Source organism: Prorops nasuta, unplaced genomic scaffold, assembly GCF_024137725.1.
Source record: "Prorops nasuta isolate Cenicafe-Biocafe unplaced genomic scaffold, Cenicafe_Pnas_1.2 PNAS00008, whole genome shotgun sequence".
NCBI classification, from domain to species: Eukaryota; Metazoa; Arthropoda; class Insecta; order Hymenoptera; family Bethylidae; genus Prorops; species Prorops nasuta.
Window position 1 is genome coordinate 183,438 of NW_027116805.1, and position 21,464 is coordinate 204,901.

Consider the following 21,464-nt stretch of genomic DNA (forward strand, 5'->3'; position numbering starts at 1 on the left):
GCGGTTTGCAATTACCGCGCGAGGAGCACATATTCTCTATGCATGCAGCGATGAAAAGTTAGCACATACACACACACACATTGTAAATTAATTAAGACACATTCATTGAGATTAGCCTAGTTTATTCGGTCATCAATTACTTTCAAGAGCTGCGATATCTCAATGTACTTCTGTTTCCCTAATCAAGAGGTAAGCCAATGGTAGACCTCCTTGTCAGACTATTTTCTAATAACATTTCACCCTGCGTAGTCTGGCCTTAATTCTTTATAAACACAAGCCTTTTTTTATGTGTGTCTCCCCATTCCCAGCGAGTCCATTCATCAAACATCATCGACTGATATCCGACTAGGGTGGCACACTTTACACAACCCGTTTTATCCTTATTATTATAAGACAAATTAATACCACATTTTACTTATGTTCGGTCAATGTTTCTTCGCTCCGTTCAAGCGACTATGTATCCATGCACTTGGCACATTTTGCCATCTATTAAATTATTACTCAACGATAAATTTCATAACTGATTGTTCCAAAGATTAAACTAGAATCGAATAAGAAATCTATAGTTGTAATAATTATTTAAAATATTCATTTAAATTTAACATTAGTTTAAAAAATGCTGCCGACAAATTATACATGTATGGTTGAGGGCAGAACTCATTAACAACAAGTTTTATGAAAAAATGTTGTAAAATGTAAAAGCATAGATTTTACAAATAGCTATGTTCATTAGAAATTAATTCAAGCAGGAATTATAATCAAGTATATACTGCGCATGCATATTATTGGCATACAGATCGAAGCAACGCGGCACCTCTGATAGCAGTAAGTTGCGCAATACACGATCTTGAGTAATTTGCGTAGCATCGTTAAAATGATGCACAAAAGTAAAGGTAATGTGGAGAGAAAAGAAAAGAATAAGTCGATAGGGGTTGGTAAGAGATGGGAGTGTATTTGTTCGAGTGGGGGAAAGTGAAGAGAGGGGTCGCTCGCGCCAAGGTTGTGCGATTCGAATGAAAATAAATGTATAGCTATATATATACACGTATATACGAGCTATATTCGCCTCGGTATAGGGGTATGAATCGGAGCTGTGTTGGCAAGTGGCATGTTTATGGTTGTGCAGGGAAAAACCCTGCAGGTGGGTTGAAGTATGGAAGGGGGAGGTCGGTTATCTCGTGGGATGCGCGACGCGACGCTACGCGACGCGACGCTACGCGACGCGACGCAACGCAACGCAACGCAACGTGGTATATTGGCCCGACCCGACCCGACCCGACATAACCTCTTGCGAGTTATGTTGGCCTGGCTTGGTGGCGGGCACCCGCGACGCTTCGACCCTCGAAAGGAGCCGGAAAAACCTCGAGTACATCTTTTTCCGCGGACTGGACTTTTAACAAATCGTAGCTAGAATGGCCTAGACGCGGGCGGGAGGCCCGCGCGATCCCACTTAAGCAGCCAATCATCTCACTACGGCCAGGGCCGTATGGCGATCGAGGCGGTTGCGCTGTTATCGCGCCTTTACCATTTACCTACCACCCGGCCCCCGGCTAGCAGCGTCCGGGCGCCTCCCCCTCCCATTCATCATTCTCCCTTGCCTGCACATGCTTCATGCTTCGAGCTTTATGTTTCGAGCTTCATACTTCATGCTTCTCCTCTCGCCACTCTCGCCCACTTTAACCCTATCTATCCATATGCATACACCTTTCTTCCCTTCCTTCCTTCTACTCGTCCACTGTCCTTTTCTTCCAGAGGTTGTTTCATCGCGTCACGCGCGCCAACAACGCGTCCACCACCAATGGGAAACAATCGATCTGGCAGTGATAATACCACCCAGACCAGGGTCGTCAGGGTCGCCCGATTCTCACCGAACCCGAGAGCCTCGCCAGCCTCGGTATACATAAACGTCACGCCCGCTCCAATGTGTGTATATATATATATACGCACTTTTACCCCTTCCCTATTTCCAACTAATTAATTATTCATACACATTCGCATTTACAAGAGTTTACGAACAATCGTATCAATCTTTATTATTCGTCTATAAATATTAAACCTAAAACTTTTTAATCTTTCGTCCTAATTTCTATGATTAATCGAGAGCAAAGGCTCTTTCCTTTAAAATGTTCCATTTTATGCATTGGAAATATTGAAAACACGGAAGAAAAATAATAAAATGGCGCAAGCAGCTTTTATAAATCGTTCGGCTATATATTTATCCTATATTTTTAATTCTTAAGCTTCCTTACTCGACTCTTTTTGGCTTCCGAGAATGATGCTAATGCCATGGAAAACTGCAGCGCCAGTATAGTCGTTGAATTTCCTATATGATATAGATACAGCTAAATCATTCTTCTCGTGAATGAGGGAGCGCGAGTAAGTATATGTACCTTCCAGCCACACACTTGTGGGATTGTGTGTGTGTGTGTGTGACGAGAGTAATTTGAATACGTATGAGCAAATGGAAGGAAGAGTAGAAAGGAGGGGCACAAGTGTGGAGCAACACACTGTAGCATCGGGTGCATACAGGTGCAGAGGTGCAGGTAACTGCATGCATGCATGGTAATTGAATTGGAGCAAGCGGCCAAACTGCAGGGCTGGTAGAGAGCCACTTGGGATGAAATTATGAGGCGCCCTCTCTCAGTCCTGTTACCCTGTTACACAGATGCTGAAGATCATCTCGAGTCGGTCCGCTCTCGCAGCATCTCGATCATCTCTCACTCGACTATTACTAGACAGACTTCGATTCCTCGAAATGACGTTTACCCGCGCCCGCTCTAGTATGAACATGTACATTGTTACTTTATTGAAAGAAACAAAACCTTCTACATCGAGCCAACTTGTAACCCAGTCGTGTAGCCTGCCATCCTTCAAATTGACAATACTCGCCACATCTAATTTATTTCTCTCTATATACGTATAGGACTCGTTAATAAAATTTCTTCCTTGAGTAAAATCCAAGAGCAATGTTCTCATCGTGCATGGCAATGTACATGAAATCAATTATTTCTATATACATATACATATGTGTGAAAAAATAAAATGTTACGATGCACTAACATTAATGCTCTATGTTTGTTTACATGCACCAATAATTAGTTGTACTATATACTGTCTATTTTCGTCTGTCTTATAAAAACGTTCTAATAACGGATAGAACGAACTTTATACGTTCGAGGAAGGTGTGAAACGGATATGTTTCCATAAACTATATAATATGTATAATACGTAGTATACTCTGTATATTCATTGGAATTTCATTGGAGTATATATAGCCGCAGAGAAAAGCGTATATAGTGTGTAGCAGTTTGGTGGAAAGTAAAGTGGGGATAGGAGGGGGAAGGCAAACAAGGGGTAGACGCCAGAGAGTAGGAATAAACCTCCCGATTCGCGTGTTCGCCGGATTCCATCGAAACAGAAAACTGAGTGGTGAACAAATGGAAAGTCGATAGTGGCGCAACGCGGCAACCAGAAACTAACAAACGCGAGAGAGAGAGAGAGAGAGAGAGAGAGAGAGAGAACCATGCAACCATGCACAGCCGACAGCCATCATATCAGCATATCGCCGCATATTCTTTCCTCGCATTTCTCCTTATTCGTGCGACGTATGCGTATATGTACAAACATACGCGCGCGTATACTCTATATATACAAGTCTGCCTGTATGCATACATGTACATGTACAGGCAGAGCTGTGGTCAGGCGCCCCGTCCCCCGCCTCATGCAACCATCATGCAGGCTGACGCGTCAGCCGCTTTAGAGCTTGTATGATAGTCTCTCGCTCTCGGCCGGCTCTCCCCGGGCCATAAAGATCCTATATACTATATGTCTATCCTATTTAATGTACCGCGCTGTCGATACGGTACATGAGAAAGCTGCATTTTCTCAATTTTCCATTATACAGTCGATCCTTTCTCTGCGTAGATAAACACAGTCCCGTGATATATCTATATAGGTACATATCTCCTTATGGTTGGCATATGTTTGCCGAGACGCTCGAACACGATGAAAACTCACTCGTCTTTATTACGCTTAACGTATAATCTTTTTGTTTTCTTTTCAAATTGTGTGGGATGAAAAAGGTATCTTTGGCAGGATCCTAGCTGTCTCTGTACATTAATTATTATCTAATATACACATATACATATTTTATTTTACATTGTAAACGCAATGAACGTTACGCTTGATTATTTTATGCATAATGACCGAGTACGTCTTTATACATTCCAGTCCAAAAATCTACTCTTTCCTTCAATAAGTTCTTTTCCATTTTTGAATTAATATTTATGTCCAAGTAATTGCCCTCTTTTCCCCTTGGCTCCCAATTTACCTTCACGTACTTGTCATCAAGAGTTGGCGTTGGATTTCTGCAAATTGAAAGTAACATTTTTATTATACCTGCGATACATGCATACATACGATTACTTTGATCCACGAGAGCTACCCTCCGACTTATAAAGGAACAATTTTCTCATCTTACGGCATGAGAGGCAAAGTATAAGTAGCTCCATATGACACTATAATAATTTATTTTATATACCGAATAGTGATATATCTATAACTTATTCAATAAATACATTCCGGGTAATTTATTGTGCTGGATAAAGAACAAATATCTGAGAATAATACGTATAATCAAACGTACCCAGTCTTAGCAAAATTGGCCCACATTTTGACAAACATACGAGTCAAATATTCCGCTGGTGATCCAGGAGCCGGCAAGTTCATGAATATGTTACTATAGAACATGTAACCCAGCTCATCACCGTGCGAAACTCCTAAAAATTATAATATTTCACAGGTTTTAGTTTATTCTCATCTTTCCATTTCTCAAACTGTATCTCTAGATCGAACAGTGTACACAAGGGCAATTGGGATGGATGCAAAAGGAAAAGAAAAGAAATGGATAAATGTAATATGTTATCCTCCCACACACATTTCCTATTTTACATATACTATATATATATATATATACCTTTTTCCACGTTAAACACATTCTTCATGAGACCGAATGGAGATTCGTAGGTAAACAAATACTCATAAACTGGTGAAAAATTTCTTGTACTCATAACCTTGTTGCCTAACGCTATTCCTGTTGTAAACATCACATCGGTCAAAAGCTGCAATTGAAAATATACGATTAGGAGATACTCACACGACAAGTGCTTAAAGAGTGATTTTTCAATGAATAAGAACGCGCAAGACTGATTTATTACCATTTCAAACTCGTGCATGGACTCTTTAGAGAGCACCTTATTGTTGAAGTAAAAGCTCTTAATTGCTGCAGCCATCTCGTGCTGCTTAGCAGGGTCAGTAACATTCAAGTCATACGGTACGAATGACTCCAAATGATTAACAAGTTGTTCCAAATGAGGCAACAAAACTGAAAAGGGAGATCGAGATGAGAAGGAGGAAATTTGCGAATGGGAGAAATTAAATTGCGCTATGCATAATTGAGAATATGTATATAGTGGCAGAGTATATTGATTCTAGCTCTTACATGGCAGAAAGAGAACAGATTCTTCGGCGGTTAAACCAGAAATGATTGGCACATTGGCAACTTTTCCCGATGTTAAAATGTCCCAAGGGTCAGCCGGCAGAAAGATTTCCTTCCCCACGTCAGGCTCTATCGAGGGTACAAATGGCTGGATATGTCCATTGGTAATATTCTATAAATGTGGAAAATGATTGTGCGCAAATCCAAAGGATATGGTGCGATCGTGCGAAACATATGATTTTAGTCGCGCCGCGCGTCATTGCGTTATATATTTGCACTCACTTCTTGTTTAGCCATCTCTAGAGTTGCAGTAATTATAGATTTAGCATCGAGCATACTTAGCTGCTTGACCAATTCGGCAGAATCGCTTGTACTTATATCAAGCAACTCCCCTAGCTTGAAAGCCATCTCTCTAGGATTGTAAGTAATGGCAAATGAATTTACCGCTAAACCACTCTGCATGATAGCGGCACTGAATAGTCCTGAAATGGGAGCATCTTTCGTGAGGGACGCTTTTCTTATATATATGCAGCAATGTATATATAAATGTACTATACCCTCTGACATAGGGGAGAGCAGATGATAGTGAACGCTGGCTGCTCCCGAACTTTGACCAAAGAGCGTCACTTTTTCCGGCGAGCCACCGAAAAATTGTATGTTATCCTTGATCCATTTCAGGGCCATCACTTGGTCCTTCAAGCCAGCATTTCCAGGTGCGTTCTCATCGGCCGTACTCAAGAACCCTGTAACGACGATATATATCACATGTATTCTTCGTTACCTGGCATGTACATTCACGCATACACACACACATATATATATATATATATATATACATATATGTATATATACTCGGACGCGCTAATAATAATCGCATGCATCTTTGTGCAGCGACGCTTAATCGACGAACCGATAGCTCCCAGCCTAGAGTTGACCGTTACAACAATGACGTCCTCTTCGAGGAGAAAGTCAGGGCCGTATACATCGTCGTCCCCGTTGCCCATGTTGAAGGCACCCCCGTGAAACCAAACCATGACAGCCTTTTGCGCATCCTTATTTATGTCCGGTGAGTAAACGTTTAGGAAGAGGCAATCCTCGTTGCCTTGCATGCCTTTTCTTATAACGCAGAAGAATGGGCAGGGGGAACGGTGCTGGGTAGCGTCCAAGACACCGCTCCATGCTTCCGCTGCTTCGGCTGCCTTTTAATTTCGTTCGAACAAACGATAAGAGCTGAATAAAATGTCATATCCCCCATCCCGCAAATTCTTAATATATATATATATATATATATATAGAATTTCGATCTCGCGCGATCCTTCGAAACTTACGTTAAACTTATTTACGCCAACATTTGCCTTGGCATAAGGAATGCCTTTGAAGCTGTAGTACTGCTTCTTCGAAAGAACACTCTCAGCGATCTTTCCCTCGAGCACGCCTTGAGGGATGGACAATTGCACGATGTCGTCCGCCTTGGTATAGGCGACACCAACCGAGACAACTAATAGCAGTTTACACCACAGCATTTCAAACTCGTCTAAGCATACCTCCCAAAGTTATGCTCTTTATACCTTTATTATCGTGTCTGCGGGGACAATTTCAACGTTACAGAGCAGGATGTATTGCGCAATCCTCCTGCAGCCTTATATTCGCTGCAGATTTATCCCAACCGCAACTCACTCTATTGCTCAGTTACATCCATCTATATACGTATATATATATATATATATATATGTTCAATTTTTCTTCCACTTCTAACATCTCTTTTCTTCCCTCCTCCCCCTCCCCCTCCTTCTCCTCGCCGTATTAATCTCTCGCCAGAACCCAGTGTTCGCGCGCGCGCGCACGGTTCCTTTCAAAGAAATTTCCACAATTTCAACCTTCCGAAAAATTCTATATCGTATACGCTCTCATTTTTCCACAAACGATCTTAATTAATATATATATATATACGCAATCTATGATTTAATACACCCAAAAAAAAAGCATTCACCTGCGCGATTCGAGTTATCTTGCATGTATTATTTTTAAATTGTACCACACACAAAATTGCATTGACATATAAATAGGATCAACGACGACACGGGATTGTTTCGTCTCTCTCTCTCTCTCTCTCCCCCCCCCCCCTCTCTCTTTTTTTCTCGTTCAAGAAGATTATTCAAATAAATCTGTCGAACCGCAATCAATTCGAAGCAAACAATGAGTTTGCGCTCATGTTTATTGTATTCATGGAACAATATATACGCGGAAAATTTGATTTAGATTGTTGATACCGGATGAAGAATGGAGGGGAAATTGTTACTCAGCAATGACTAAACGTAATTATATATGGCATGCCATTGCTACGTAATGCTTTCGTTGCACAATTCAACGAAACTGACCTTTCGCAAAATTGCTACTTGCCGTCTTTTAACTGCCGCCTTCTTTTCTTTTGAAAAATATCCTTTTAATGTATTCGTTTAGAACAATTTTATCATGGAACACAATTACAATTTCAAGGGATTAACACAGAAATGTATTTTTATATACATGCATGAAGATAGTCCCCTTTTGTATATATTTAATTATAATTTCTATTATACTTTTAAGCGCAGGACTACTCTTGCCCACATCTCTATACATATAGTAATAAAACTTGATATAATACAAGTATTTATTATTAATGAAAAGACACAATCGGTACAAAGTAATAGCAATTTTGTATAGAATACAGAACGTGCATGGAAATAAGTATGTCCGCGCTATATATCTTTATTTTATCTTATCTAGATGATATATATGTATAATCATACACAATAATATTTATAATTCTTAAATGTTCTCAACCCGCTCTTTAAAACCTTAGATTTTTCTTTCTTTTTCTTTTTATAAAATCCTGCTTTCTCAAGATTTCTTACACACCATTAAGATTTGTCTCTTTCCATCTGTTTTTCTCAATGTTTTCTTATAATTATATAGTAACATGATAACACGCAAAAAAATCGACCTGAATGCGTCAAATAGAGGTTAAATAACACAAATTTGAATAAATCGTTAAGGTAACGTGGATCACGCACAACCATACATTAAGCAAGCGCGGTAGGAGGCTGCGGAGGGAGTTAATGAAACAATTCAGTTTTATTCGATTAAAGTAAAAGAGGCTTGAGGAAATAAAACGTGTGTCCTAATCTGTTTTCGATTCGTTTGTATATTTTTTCAACTGTATACGCGGGTCATTCGCGTACTGCATGTGCATGCACGACGTTTAGATTCACGTTGAAAAAACAATGAAGCAAAGGTTACAGAAAAAAGTGCTAACACGATTCTATCATAAAGAATATTGAATTTATAATAAAATAGCAATTTGGTATACACAGTGTGGAAGGATTAGAGAAATTTCTATTCACAACGGAAAATTGAAAAATACCCATGCAATTATCAACAACGTTATTGACATAAACAGTTCGCGTTACGCAATATTGTAATGAACGTGTAAGAAGTTGTCAATTTTCCCAAGACAAATCAATACGGGGGTGAAACACAAAGTCTATTTATGTTTGGAAGAGTGACAACGCCGCGCATCGTGCAGTTAATGTGACACGCGCGACACGAATTACATATATCTATCACAGGATTTTGTCCTGATCGAACTAGCTTAGACCATTTGCAATATCTTAATGCTTATTTCCAACGCTAAAGGAGATTGATGGATATATGTATAATTATAGTGCTTTTAAAATGTAGAAACCTATGACAAATAGAATTCTTTCTTCTTCTTCTTCATCTTCATCTTTTTCCAAAGAACACCCTTTTATAAAGCTTTCCAAGATATTGATATTTTTGAAATCGCAACACCCTATACTTTCTATCGCATGTACTTGCAACTAGTCTGAAAATCCATCCAAAACCCTGTATTAATATGCCACTTATATACAAGGCATTTGCAGGCTAACTGGGGCTGAAATGCTAAGTATATATAGACGAGAGGGAATTCGCCTTGATATGTGTGCAGAGAGAAGTCGTGCGCACGGAAAACTCTTAAGCCAAGCGGCAAGAACACATGAATAATAAAACATAGGATTTTCCATTTATGTATACCAAAAATATATCGATGACCCTAAGGGGGAAAAAAAAGAAAGAAAGAAAAAGTTATTTCTATAATATTATTCCACACATTTTAAGCATTGTAGTTTCACCAATTTACTGCATGGTTTCAATTTGCTGCATTTATAATAAGGAGCTCGAATCTCTTACTCAACTGCCTCATACATTTGAATGCTCAATATCCAAGAGGTTTCACTGTATACTATATACTAATCTCCTAAAATGAGAGTCATAGATAAAAATTAATATTATAAATTCTTTAAAAGTAATATTTATACATGAACCCAACGAGCTGATGTATTGTTAGGATATGTATGGTAAACAATAGAAAAAATGTTGTACACTCAGATATTACTTGTAAAGATATAATGGAAAGTATGTATAATTGCGAAGGTTATCTCGGTGGGGGGCGTAGCTCAGATGGTAGAGCGCTCGCTTAGCATGCGAGAGGTACCGGGATCGATGCCCGGCGCCTCCAAGCCTTTTTTTCCATTTTTCCATTTTCCATTGTATTTCATTATTTTCAACAACACTTTTCCATAATTAATTTTTAAGAGAGTTTAAGTATATTTATAAAATTATTCTTTAAGGAATAACGAGAGCGCGCGATGGACATGCTCTAGCGAAATTGGCTAAGAATTACGATGGTTCGAAGAGGTTCCTTTGTCCTTTAAACGTGCATTATGGCAATCAACCTGTCGATAGGAAAGATTCGTCACTGAGGCTAAGACAATTGAGGAACGAAATGGTCCGAGTCACCTCTGTCGGTGGCACTTCTCTCGATGGTTACATTGTTACGTCTGACGATGAACATCAGGTAAAGAATCATTTCTTAAAATTGCCATTTAACATTTCGATTAAAAATTGTACAATGTACATGCTTCGTGTGAAATATATTATTACTCAGGCCCTATCATTAAAAAGCATGTTTATCCCATAGGCTTATATTTAAATATTTCTGCAGACTGTGTGCGAGCCTCGTAAAAGAAGGCCGAGAGAAGGGCCTTTAGAGCTATCACTCTTTTGTCAATATTCACGCACACACACACACACACACACACAAGGCGATGATAAATCACATTGGCTTCTTTTATATAATTTGCTAAATTATCTTGATTTTTATGACTTAAAATTTTTCCTCCAATCTATAATTAACCTATACTCATTGATATGCTTATAATTTTTATTAAATAACAATTCATGCACTAGTCGAGTTTTTACCTTTTTTAAAAATTTTCATTTAGTTAGACATTAAATTTAAGTAAGATTATTATCCATAATATGTGTGGCCTTTAAAATTTAGAGCGAGAGTGTTGATCCAAGAGATATGCGACGTGAATTTTTAACTGGATTTCATGGAAGTGCCGGTACAGCTGTTGTTACGTTAGATAAAGCTGCTCTCTGGACTGATGGAAGATATCATTTACAAGCTGATCAACAGCTTGACTGTAATTGGCTACTAATGAAAGAGGGCAGAGATGGTGTAAGTTAACAGTAATTTCCTATTAGATCGTTGGAAACTGAAAATATGGTTGGACTAATGATAGCCAACGTTAACAAGCTTCTACATTGGACATAATACAATTCAATAGTAATTGCTCTTTCATAATAACAATGATAATATTTCAACACATAATGTACAATTTAAAGAAATTATAATTAATTATAGTAGATAATATATGTCGGTAATATATTTTTATCAGAAACTACACTCTAGAACGAAACTCTGCAAAAAAGATCTCTTGCTAATCAAACATTTCTCTGCTACACCGTATCTGATATATCAAAGAGTATACTTGAAGAATAAATGCCTACTCAGTCGCCTAGATCTATTTTCTTACATTGATCGTCTACGCATGCGTTCAGAGTTGTAAAATCCACTTATAGATCGCTATGACGTTATCGGCTGTTGTTGCTTCACGCGAGCGAGCGCCGAGCGGTGGTAGGACACGCGGCACGCGGCACGTGGCGCTTTACCAAAGCTTCGCGAGCTCGCCGCTGGATGGCCACAGAGACCAAAGTAATTCTCGCTAGCAAAATATCGATTGGATATGTATATCCGTCCCAGTGTAACGAGGTATAGGCAAGATCATACTTCACAGGATCATTTCTGTAGTATATCTTCACAATCTTTCCATTCTACAATGGAGTGATTTTAGCCACGATGACGAGAGATAGCTCTCTTCCTTGAGCGTGAGAACGACTCAGCATTTGGACTTGTTCATTTGTTGTGTCATCTATGATCGTTCACCACCGGTACTTTGTGCAGGTGACATGGGATGCAGAGCTTTCTGAGTGGTCACTGTTATAAGAAAAACATAATTATACTTTTTATGTAGAGAAGCTTTTTTCGAGCCTTCTATTATTCATAGCCATGTTACTTAAATTTAAGTCTGGCTCTTGAGTCTGGATTGTCCTTTTTTCTTCTACCAGTGATATTGACGATGGGAAAAGAGATAGCTCTCTTATGCCTTAAGTCGATCTTAAACGTAGGTAAGATCCATTGAAAATCTACATATAAAAGTACAAGACTCCAATGGTAAATTTAATGTTTTCTTTAAGTCCGATGGAAGAGAGGAAGAGAAGGTGGTTTTTCTTTAAAAACTCTCGAAAGTCACACACAAGTTATAGTACTTGATATTACTAGGTTACTTTTAAACGTAAAATGCAGGCCACAATATCCTTTCGATAAGTAAGTCCAATAAGATGCATTGATAAGCGTGTACGTAATGTTTGCAGAGAATTTGCTTTAATATGCAAATTTTCGAAAATATGTAGTAATTATTGTATGTGATAAGCTCGTGGAAGAATAACGCTCGAAGATAATAGATTTGTCTGTATAGTAAAACTGTAGCAATGGATAGTGCACAGAAGAAAGATTTGCGAGAGATACAACTGTAAGATTTAACGATGGAAGAGAAAAATGTTGTCATTCGCGTACTGATTTATGGAATAACTTGTCATGCATATGTACTTGTTTAGGTGCCAGTACCAACTATAACAGATTGGTTGAAGAACGAGTTTCGTAATCAAGGGGAAGTTCGAATAGGTGCGGATCCATCACTCGTACCTGCATTCACCTGGTACAAGTGGGCATATGAGTTAGGTATTAAAAAAAAAAGATCCTCCTGGTTATTATGCGAAACTGCAGTTTTACCTTAAAAGCAACATTTTCCTGAATACTCAATGAAAACGCGTGTGCGTGCGTGCGTGCGTTCGAGCGTTAAGCCAAACTCGTGGATTCTCAATCAGAATTTCAAAGTGAATGCGTTCATTTTGGTATTTACGGTTTAAATTAAAACACAATTGATAACGAAAGAAATGAGACTTTTACGTATTTACCCTTTACTCTAATCTATTGTGTCCTTGTAAAGCGTGATATTTTTAATAGAAATTGCTAAATTTATAATGAAAATTATAATGCTACTTCTAACTCGAGATGCTGTGACCGCGACCGGTTAATTCAATCGGTCAAATAAAAATGACATAAATAAATGTGTCGTATAGAGATAGCTTAAAATAATAAAAAGTGTGTGTATATATATACTAATAATGTATGTAATCTGATTTTGTCTGCAGTGAATTCATCTATAAAATTGATAGCGGTTAGTAATAATCTAGTGGACTTGATCTGGCAAGTGGATCGACCAAATTATAATACATATCATGCATATCCGTTGGAGAATGAATTCGCTGGTCGCCCATGGTTGGATAAAATTCAGCAGATCCGAATAGAAATGAGGGTTTCCGAAGCCGATGCATTGGTCGTAACCGCATTAGACGAAATAGCTTGGATCTTCAATATCCGAGGATACGACTTGCCCAACACGCCCGTTCTCAGGGCTTATGCTGTAATCGAGCACGGCGCCATTCACTTGTATGCACCAAAGCAAAAGCTTCTACGATCCGTGGATACTCACCTTAAAATGGACGCTTGCTATCACGCAGATTGCGTCAAGTTAGAATATATATATACATATATATATTGTCGCAAGACCGAATTAAAATATTGTATAGTTTCACAAATGAATATCAATCTTTACAGATGGCACAATTATACATCCATTTGGGCGGAATTAATGACCATGTCGCAAGCCTGGAACACCATTTGGCTTCCCGCTCCCTGTGGATATACGCAAGGTGCATCAAAAAAGATATATTCCTCCGTAAGTAGGCACTATTACTCTTTGAATCGCGTTTCCTCGTTTTTCATCCGTCTCACAGACATAGGCAAAAATAATATTAGTCACGTGTAAAAATTAACGCTCTAAAAAAGAAATTCTAGAACGATCCAGCTTCTTATATGCTCACGAATAGTTTACAGTTGTGAAAAAAAGGGGAGTGACATATTTTACTCTAATTACATTTTATATTCTTCTTTTCTCTTTTCTATTCTACACATTATTCGTACAGTGCTGTAATAATTATTTGATAAACAATAATGGTGGAAAGGAGAAAGTAGAGGAACGAAAAGAGGAATGGATATCGCGTTGTACCAGGTGGGCAAAAGATTTGGGCAGGATAATCCTAGTTTAGGCCAGATCTTCGAGCGCATGTTACCCTGTGCCAAAAGAGCTTGTTGAGCTTAGCTTGATCTCCACGTGACACGAGCTGCCACAATCGCATAGACGTGGACTAAGCGTGAATATAGGCTGGCTTTATCTACGAATTATTCCGATTCCGGCCTCCCGCCCCCGCGCCACGCCGCCCTGCTCTTTTGTTAATAATAATAATAATAATCGGAGAATTCAGCTGCTGCGACGAGACGTTCGAGACGCGAGAGAGTATATGTATATGTAGATGGGCATGCGCATAGTCTGCCAGGACTTTGCTCACTGGTCACGCTTGCTGCTGCTGCTGCACCAGCACCAGCTGGTGTGTGTGTGTGTGTGTGTGTAGCCTCTGGCTCTGGGTGTCTAGCTGGGTGGGTAGGTATAGGTAGGTAGCCTTTCAGACCTCAGTCGCAGCAGTAGCCTTCTGCACGGCTGCCCTCAATAATGCTTACCTCTTCGCTCTCATGATTCTCGTGCACACGGGACGCCTTGGCGCCCGCGGCATCGACTAAATTTCAAGATTTACTACTCATCGCGTTCCATCTATATACCTGCGTGCAGCTGTGGCAGAAACTCTTTCTCCTCGATAAATATCAAAAGAGTATTCTTCTCGCGATGACTCGCTGTTCGTCCCCGCGAAGCCATTGACAAATTCAAATAAAAACGATAACGCATTGACATTATTACTATACACACAGTCGCGCAGGAACATATCGGAGAGATATTATTGGTTAGAGCTTTGCCCCGAAGAATCTTTCGTTTCAACGATAGGAGCGATTCGATAGAAAGCATGTGTATTATTAATATTCGAGAAATCGATATGCTATTATTATTTCATTGGGATAGATTTTGTATCCTATATACAGATACCATCTGAGAAGAGACTGGCAAAGCCATCACCGGTCATTAATTTACGGGCGGAGAAGAACGAGGTAGAAGCGGACGGTATGCGAAAAGCGCATGTGAGAGATGGCGTAGCAATGTGCGAGTTTCTCGCGTATATGGAGGAGCAGATAGGATTAAAATCCGATGGCTGGGACGAGTTACAGGTGGCCCGCTTAGCCAACGAATTTCGCCTAGAACAACACTTCAACAGAGGCACTTCCTTTCCAACTATCGCTGGATACGGAAAACATGCTGCTTTGCCGCATTACGAGCCTACGAATCTCACCAATGCACCGATCGGAAAAGAGTCCACTCTTCTCATTGATTCCGGCGGACAATATTTAGGTTTCTTTCTCCTTCTTCTTCTTCTTCTTCTCTAATCTAAAACATATATATATACGAATAATACACATATAAGGAAATGCAGTTTAATCGTGCAATTGTAGCCATTCCAGATGAGAATTATCCTCGTTTCTCGTAGATGGTACCACGGATGTAACAAGGACACTTCATTTTGGTGAACCAACGCGCGAACAGAAACAAGCTTACACGAGGGTCCTCATTGGTTCCATTCAATTGTCTTCGTTGACTTTCCCGGAAGATTTACGGACGGATCAACTAGACGTTTTGGCTCGGCAAACTCTATGGTCCGTTGGTCAGGATTATTCGCATGGAACCGGTCATGGAATTGGACATTTTGCCTCGGTCCACGAATGTAAGACTTTTTATAGTTTTTCGTACACGTTAAATTGTTACATATATATATATATATATATATATATAGATTTTATCAAATCAACTAGATTTTTTTGAATTAATTTCTCTCTTGTGTTTTAGCACCGATTAGCGTGTCGCTAACTCAAGATACCTTGGGCCATTTGGGCTGTAACTCGATTAAGCTGAAACCTGCTTATTTCCTTTCCAATGAGCCTGGTTTTTACAAGGAAGATGATTTTGGCGTACGTTTGGAAAACGTACTGGAAGTTGTGCGAGCGGATAAAATTGTATGTGCATATGTAGAAATATATATTCTTGCGCGTGAATGAGCATATGTGGCATGAAAAAATCGTTTCTCATATTCTTATAACACGCGCACGCGCGAATCTTCTTTCAGTCCCGAGACGATGAAAAGTTTTTGAAATTCCGGGATGTCACGCTTGTTCCGTATGAACCTAAGCTTATCGACGTTGATATGCTCAGTCCCTTACACGTATGTATATTCCATTCCATTTTCTTCCTTTTATTTTTAATGCATAAGGCTTATTCTTTTGTTCCAACTAATTAACGATGAGAGAGAGATAGATAGAGAGAGAGATAGAGATAAGGTTCAGTTTAGCCTGTTTCAGTGTTAATGCGCTAATGAATAATTTTATTAGAAATATTTATTGGAATTGCAGCGTCGTTGGTTGAACAATTATAATCAAAGAGTCAGGGAAGAAGTTGGAGCGGAACTAAAGAAACAATTACGGATGAAAGGCTTCATATGGATGATGGAAAAGACTCGAAGTATTCCGGAATGGGGTTCTGTAAAAGAAGATATTTTCCTTGGACATTCTCATTCGGCGCCATCCGGTTTTATACATTTTCCTCTACTAACTATACTTTCTCTTATTTTTCATTTAATTTTTATTACATAGAATAATAATAATTGACCAAAGACTTCAAGATCGATAAAAAAAAGTTAATTATTTAAGTCATTTTATCAAAAAGATGTGCTTTCATAAAGCATTTTTTTCCCTTTTTTTTCTTTTCTTTTTATACATATATCAGAGCGGATAAGTATTATTGTTATTGCTGTGCAAGTATTGTATTTTTATTATAAAATAATATTATTTGTTCCGCGCATTCCAGTACAAACATAATCAAGTGAAAACGTGTAAAATTCTTTATACGTTTTACGTATGCGAAAACAGTCCACTCGAAATGATGACCGAAGTTGGCAATAGATATGCTCGCTGAGAGCATGATTATACGTTACTACACACAATCTCTACTGAATGTCACTGTGTATTGCCATCCACGCGGAGCGAAAATGCGGCTGTTCACTAGTATCCAAATATATATACAAAGGGTAAATTTACTGTAAATAATTATTCCATAAAAATAAACTCCTTAATTTGCCAAAGCTCTTTAACATTCATTTAAATCTTGGGTAAGAAATGATATTTCATAATTATAGTATATTATTTAATGCGTTTAATAGTAATCTAAATTTTAATTCATACTGTGCCCAAATTACCTAATTGATTGAGTTGTGTAAAAAGGGAAATAAGCAGTAAAAATCTCTCAAGCAAATCATTTATTACAAACCATATATCAGCACAACATGGGCTTACTTAAATATAATCAATATGAAAAGAGTATATTAAAGTGACGATATAATTGTTATCAATGCATTCACTGACGAAAGTAGAAAATCCGATTCAACAGAGGGTCAAGCAAAAAGTCCTGAACAGAAGGGTTAATTCTGCCCGGAAGGAAAACTCTTCTTTTAAATTATTAATATTTTCGAAGCCGCATACAAATTTATACATGCATAAAATTTTTGGTCTTAAAAATAATAATTGTTACATCACTCGCGAAAAATATTGTGTGAATATATATTAAAAAAATTGCATAAGGCGCTTTTCTTATTTCAGTATTGGTTCTTCTATTTCGGGGAATATGGCTCAGGATCCTTAAATCATAGAAACCTTTTTCAAGTATTATATTATTACATTCAATTCCTCCTTTTTATAATAACTTGCTCGCTTCCTCTTACGGTGGCGCTATGTAGTGGTTAGTTAACGAGTAGTGTGGCTAGAAATGAGACTATTGAGTCCATGGTCAACAGAAGACGCGTCGAAAATAAACAGACAGTAGCGTAGGGCGCCGTAGGGCGAAAGGCCTATACACTGTCTGTTAGGACTGTCACACGTGCTGCGTGTGCGTGCAGCGTTCCACAATGTAGAGATCGACAGAAAATGAACAAGTCGTATTGGACGGAAGAGCTCCTATTCTCTTTATTCAATGTCCCAGAGTTCGTTAAACGACTAAAATGATTTGTATCGCCGCTGTTTGTCCTTCGCTGAATATTTTAAAGTTGAAAACTGAATCCAAAATGAACGGGAATCGGCTCTATCCATAGTCCAGCCGGTCCAGCCTGACGTGACTCCCTTTTTATGTCTATAACTATCCTTTTCTTCTCTACTGCTCTCCGATCTATAGTGGCGCCGCGCGCGCTAATGATTGGTACTCCTGATATAAGTTAGCATTTGGTAGTGTATGTCACTGTATGTGTGTATAGGCTAAGAAGCTGGCGGCGTGGCGCTGGCGTAGCGCAAGTGTCGCCACACGCGACCGTATACAGAAAGTCTCAATAGAGAAAACTTTTTTCTTGTCTAAGCTCCTCTAAGATCTCTCTGAACGTATCTTTACTGTGAATATAATTTATGGCTTTAGTACAAACGAAGGGAAAAGTATCCATTAAAAAGAAATGTATGTATCGCAATTGCGAGAATATACGCGACGAAGTTGACGGAGATGAGCCTTATTGGTTTCGCTTTCCTGGTGAAAAAGATCCAAGATTCCTTATTTGGTTAAAAAATTGTGGTAAGTTCTATGCGTGTATTTTCATATTGTGTGGTACGATTGGGTGCTATAGCTGCAATTTTGAAAACTTCCGTATATATGGTTTCGTAAAATACAATAATTTTGTAATTGTAAAGCTCTTGGGTGTCATCTGACAGTGTTTTTTTTTGTTTATTATTGCCAGTAGCTCGCACACTTAATAAACAGGCATAGTCTAACAGTAGGTCTATGCTTTTTTTTTTCATTGCACGGCTGCATTAGTGTACACTAGTTCAATAAATTAGAATGAGAGAAGACATGCTTCAAATATGTTATCTTATATCAACCAAGCGCACCAGTGCAACGGTGCAGCCAAAAAAACCAATCCTGTCTATACCAATAGCTTGTAATATATCGTTTAATTTTCTAACTTAGTTCATACCTAGAGTTTTTTTATCTTAAATCATCATTGTAATAATGTAGGAAAAATGAATATCGACTATTGATTTATAATTTGAACTATGGAAAGCTTGCATATATCATTTTTTTTTTTCTTTATTGATAGGTTGTATGGATTTATTGAATAAATATAAGACTTCATCAATTCGTCAGGCAGGCATATGCTCCAAGCATTTTAAAAGTACAGAATTTACTACGCCGTGTCAATCAAAGTTAAAAAGGACTGCAATACCAATATCCTACGAGGAAGAGAGCTCAAATTCAACGAATCATATTAGGACTTATCCAAGCTGTTGTAAAAAAAACTTTAAGACAAATAGCGTAAACTTTGACAATACAATGTCTGCGAACGTTTCTATAAAAGATTCTATTACAACATTAAGAGGAACCAGTATGACAGAGGCAGCCTTATCAAGTCCCTTCAACATTAAGCATGAGATAATCTCAGAATCACCTAGGCCAATACCTATTAAAACTTATTCAAGGGCCCGCAATCAGAATCTAATGAAGCAAGGATTACGCGATCCAAGTAAACAAGATTCATGGATGTGTGCAAAGCACATGTCTATAAAACCTATGGAAATTGGTTCGGATGACGAGATGTACGAATTAACTGTGTTGAAGAAAGGAAAGCCAGTGACCTATGGTGCATTTACTCATAATAATAATACAAATGAACAATCGATGTGTGAAGAAAAAATGGTAAAATATAACTTTTCTTCGAGCCAAAGGAAGCGGAGTTTGGAAACAGATAAAACAGAGAGTACGAAAATCAATTCGTCTCTTTTAGAAAATATAAGATTACAAAATGAAAATATTTTATTAAAAAAAAAAGTAGAAAACTTGGAAAAGGAAAATCTAATGCTAAGGTACAAGTGTAAATTACAGCTTCGCAAAATCACAAGGAGGAACAAAATTATAGAGTTTGCCTGCTACAAAATTAATGAGAAAATAGAAAAGGAACAATAATTAAATTTTTTAATAGGCATACTATCAATGCACAAAGTTCATTGTGCAAGCTACAAGAAAATTTTTATAAATTACAGTCAGATTTTGTGAGATTTCTTTGCATGTAATATAAAATTTGTTAAATTTTCTAATCTTAAAGTAGATTTAATTATTAATCTTAAATGAGTTAAGACCAAGTAGTATAGAATCAGATGAGAAGACTGGATAAAATTATTTATACTTATAGTACTATAAAATATGTAAAATCATTGGCATATTAAAATCATCTGCTAAAAAAAGATTAACAATGTTCTTAATGTCAATTTCACATATTATTTATCGATACTATGAATGTGGAAAATAAATATTGGTAAAATGTTAGTAGGATGTGATTTTTTAAATTCTTGTTTGGCACTCGCCATGGTACCATATATCCACTTATTCTTCAATTTATCCCCTTTACTAAATTAACCCTTTCGCTACGGCGGTCCTCGACGCGGAGTGCCTTGCTTGGAACGCAGCACCGTACTGAGTCTTGAACATTCGAAGCCAAGACTTGTCTCAAAAACAACTTTGTAACATTACTAGCGCTTACAATTGTTTGCGAATTGAACAACTAGAGTTGATAGTATCTGCCTTGATTTTAATTCCATTTCTGTAAAAGATGCGACGTTTTCTGGTGGGTGACTATAGTCACCCGTCGTGTCCATACGGCGTTTTATGGCGGGTGACTGTAGTCACCCGTAGTAACGAAAGTGTTAATCAAACCGAATCCGTTAATGGGAGATGCCTGTGATTTTAATTTAATCTGATAAATTGTGCAGAAGTATTATATAAAGTCTTCTACATGAATTGAATAGTATATCAGCAATTTGTGAATCGATTAGAGAAGAATGATTATTAAGGAAAGTTGTAAATATAAAATATGTGGCCTTTGCCTATAATTTCACTTTATGTATATTTTTTTAAATAACAGAGTCATCTTGTTGAAAAGAGTTGATAGAATAAATTTTATTAAAATTAATTAAGTGGGTAGATACTTTTAAGCAAAAATGCCAAACCTTAAAATCAATTACCATAATAAGAATTTAAATATTTTTAGTTAAAGGATGGTATCTTTAAGTTTTATAAAATCTCTTTAAGGTTGCCCTAATAATTTATTATTTATTTAGCCTTGTGTCTGTTCTTTCAGCAGAGTTTAATGCGTAAAATCAGGAGTTATCATTCTTTACAGGTTCTTCTGCATTCCATTTATTAAATCTTACATGCTGCAACTAAATTAAATCTGAAACGAAAAATTCAATTAATTATTTGCACTTTATCATAATTGTGGCATCGATTAGAATATATACCAATAGTATTTTGAGGTTTTTAGGCTACTTCTTCAATTGCAATACCCAAATGTGTATATTATTATGTAGCTGCCTACCTCTTTTTGATCAACTATTGCTGTAATTATTCATTTACGATTTTTATGTAAATATAACTGAAAT

The 21,464-nt window shown here is 37.8% G+C and overlaps 3 protein-coding genes and 2 non-coding genes across 6 annotated transcripts in view; 4 read left to right on the forward strand and 1 right to left on the reverse strand.

The window, feature by feature from the left end:
• LOC136775438 (xaa-Pro aminopeptidase 1) overlaps nucleotides 1-17,184 on the forward strand; it is a 32,292-nt gene extending 15,108 nt beyond the window's left edge. Inside the window, exons 2-11 of one of the 2 annotated variants that reach the window (XM_066730203.1) lie at nucleotides 10,168-10,394; nucleotides 10,881-11,060; nucleotides 12,560-12,683; nucleotides 13,157-13,535; nucleotides 13,623-13,743; nucleotides 14,997-15,360; nucleotides 15,497-15,730; nucleotides 15,853-16,019; nucleotides 16,130-16,225; nucleotides 16,413-17,182. In XM_066730203.1, coding sequence (XP_066586300.1) covers nucleotides 10,168-10,394; nucleotides 10,881-11,060; nucleotides 12,560-12,683; nucleotides 13,157-13,535; nucleotides 13,623-13,743; nucleotides 14,997-15,360; nucleotides 15,497-15,730; nucleotides 15,853-16,019; nucleotides 16,130-16,225; nucleotides 16,413-16,652 — 2,132 coding nt within the window. In that variant the 3' untranslated portion in view covers nucleotides 16,653-17,182. Of the gene's footprint in view, nucleotides 1-10,167; nucleotides 10,395-10,880; nucleotides 11,061-12,559; nucleotides 12,684-13,156; nucleotides 13,536-13,622; nucleotides 13,744-14,996; nucleotides 15,361-15,496; nucleotides 15,731-15,852; nucleotides 16,020-16,129; nucleotides 16,226-16,412 lie in introns of both variants that reach the window. The other variant, XM_066730202.1, reaches the window with a different exon arrangement.
• LOC136775511 (juvenile hormone esterase-like) lies at nucleotides 4,098-7,075 on the reverse strand. The gene is made up of 9 exons (XM_066730353.1): nucleotides 6,826-7,075; nucleotides 6,408-6,696; nucleotides 6,055-6,240; nucleotides 5,780-5,979; nucleotides 5,501-5,669; nucleotides 5,217-5,383; nucleotides 4,976-5,120; nucleotides 4,646-4,778; nucleotides 4,098-4,367 (listed from the first exon to the last, which is right to left on the reverse strand). The coding sequence occupies exons 1-9, from the start codon at nucleotides 7,018-7,020 to the stop codon at nucleotides 4,193-4,195; spliced, it is 1,659 nt and encodes a 552-aa protein (XP_066586450.1). The 5' UTR covers nucleotides 7,021-7,075; the 3' UTR covers nucleotides 4,098-4,192.
• Nucleotides 9,983-10,055, forward strand: TRNAA-AGC (transfer RNA alanine (anticodon AGC)). The gene has a single exon. It is a non-coding gene; the product is annotated as a tRNA-Ala (tRNA).
• On the forward strand, nucleotides 11,663-11,877 carry LOC136776026 (small nucleolar RNA U3). Its single transcript, XR_010823016.1, has one exon. It is a non-coding gene; the product is annotated as a small nucleolar RNA U3 (small nucleolar RNA).
• A 150-nt stretch (nucleotides 17,185-17,334) lies between the features above and the next one.
• Nucleotides 17,335-20,272, forward strand: LOC136775469 (uncharacterized). Its single transcript, XM_066730264.1, has 2 exons — nucleotides 17,335-18,606; nucleotides 19,130-20,272. Exons 1-2 carry the CDS (start codon nucleotides 18,447-18,449, stop codon nucleotides 19,990-19,992), a joined length of 1,023 nt encoding a protein of 340 aa, XP_066586361.1. The 5' UTR covers nucleotides 17,335-18,446; the 3' UTR covers nucleotides 19,993-20,272.
• The last annotated feature ends 1,192 nt before the right edge of the window (nucleotides 20,273-21,464 follow it).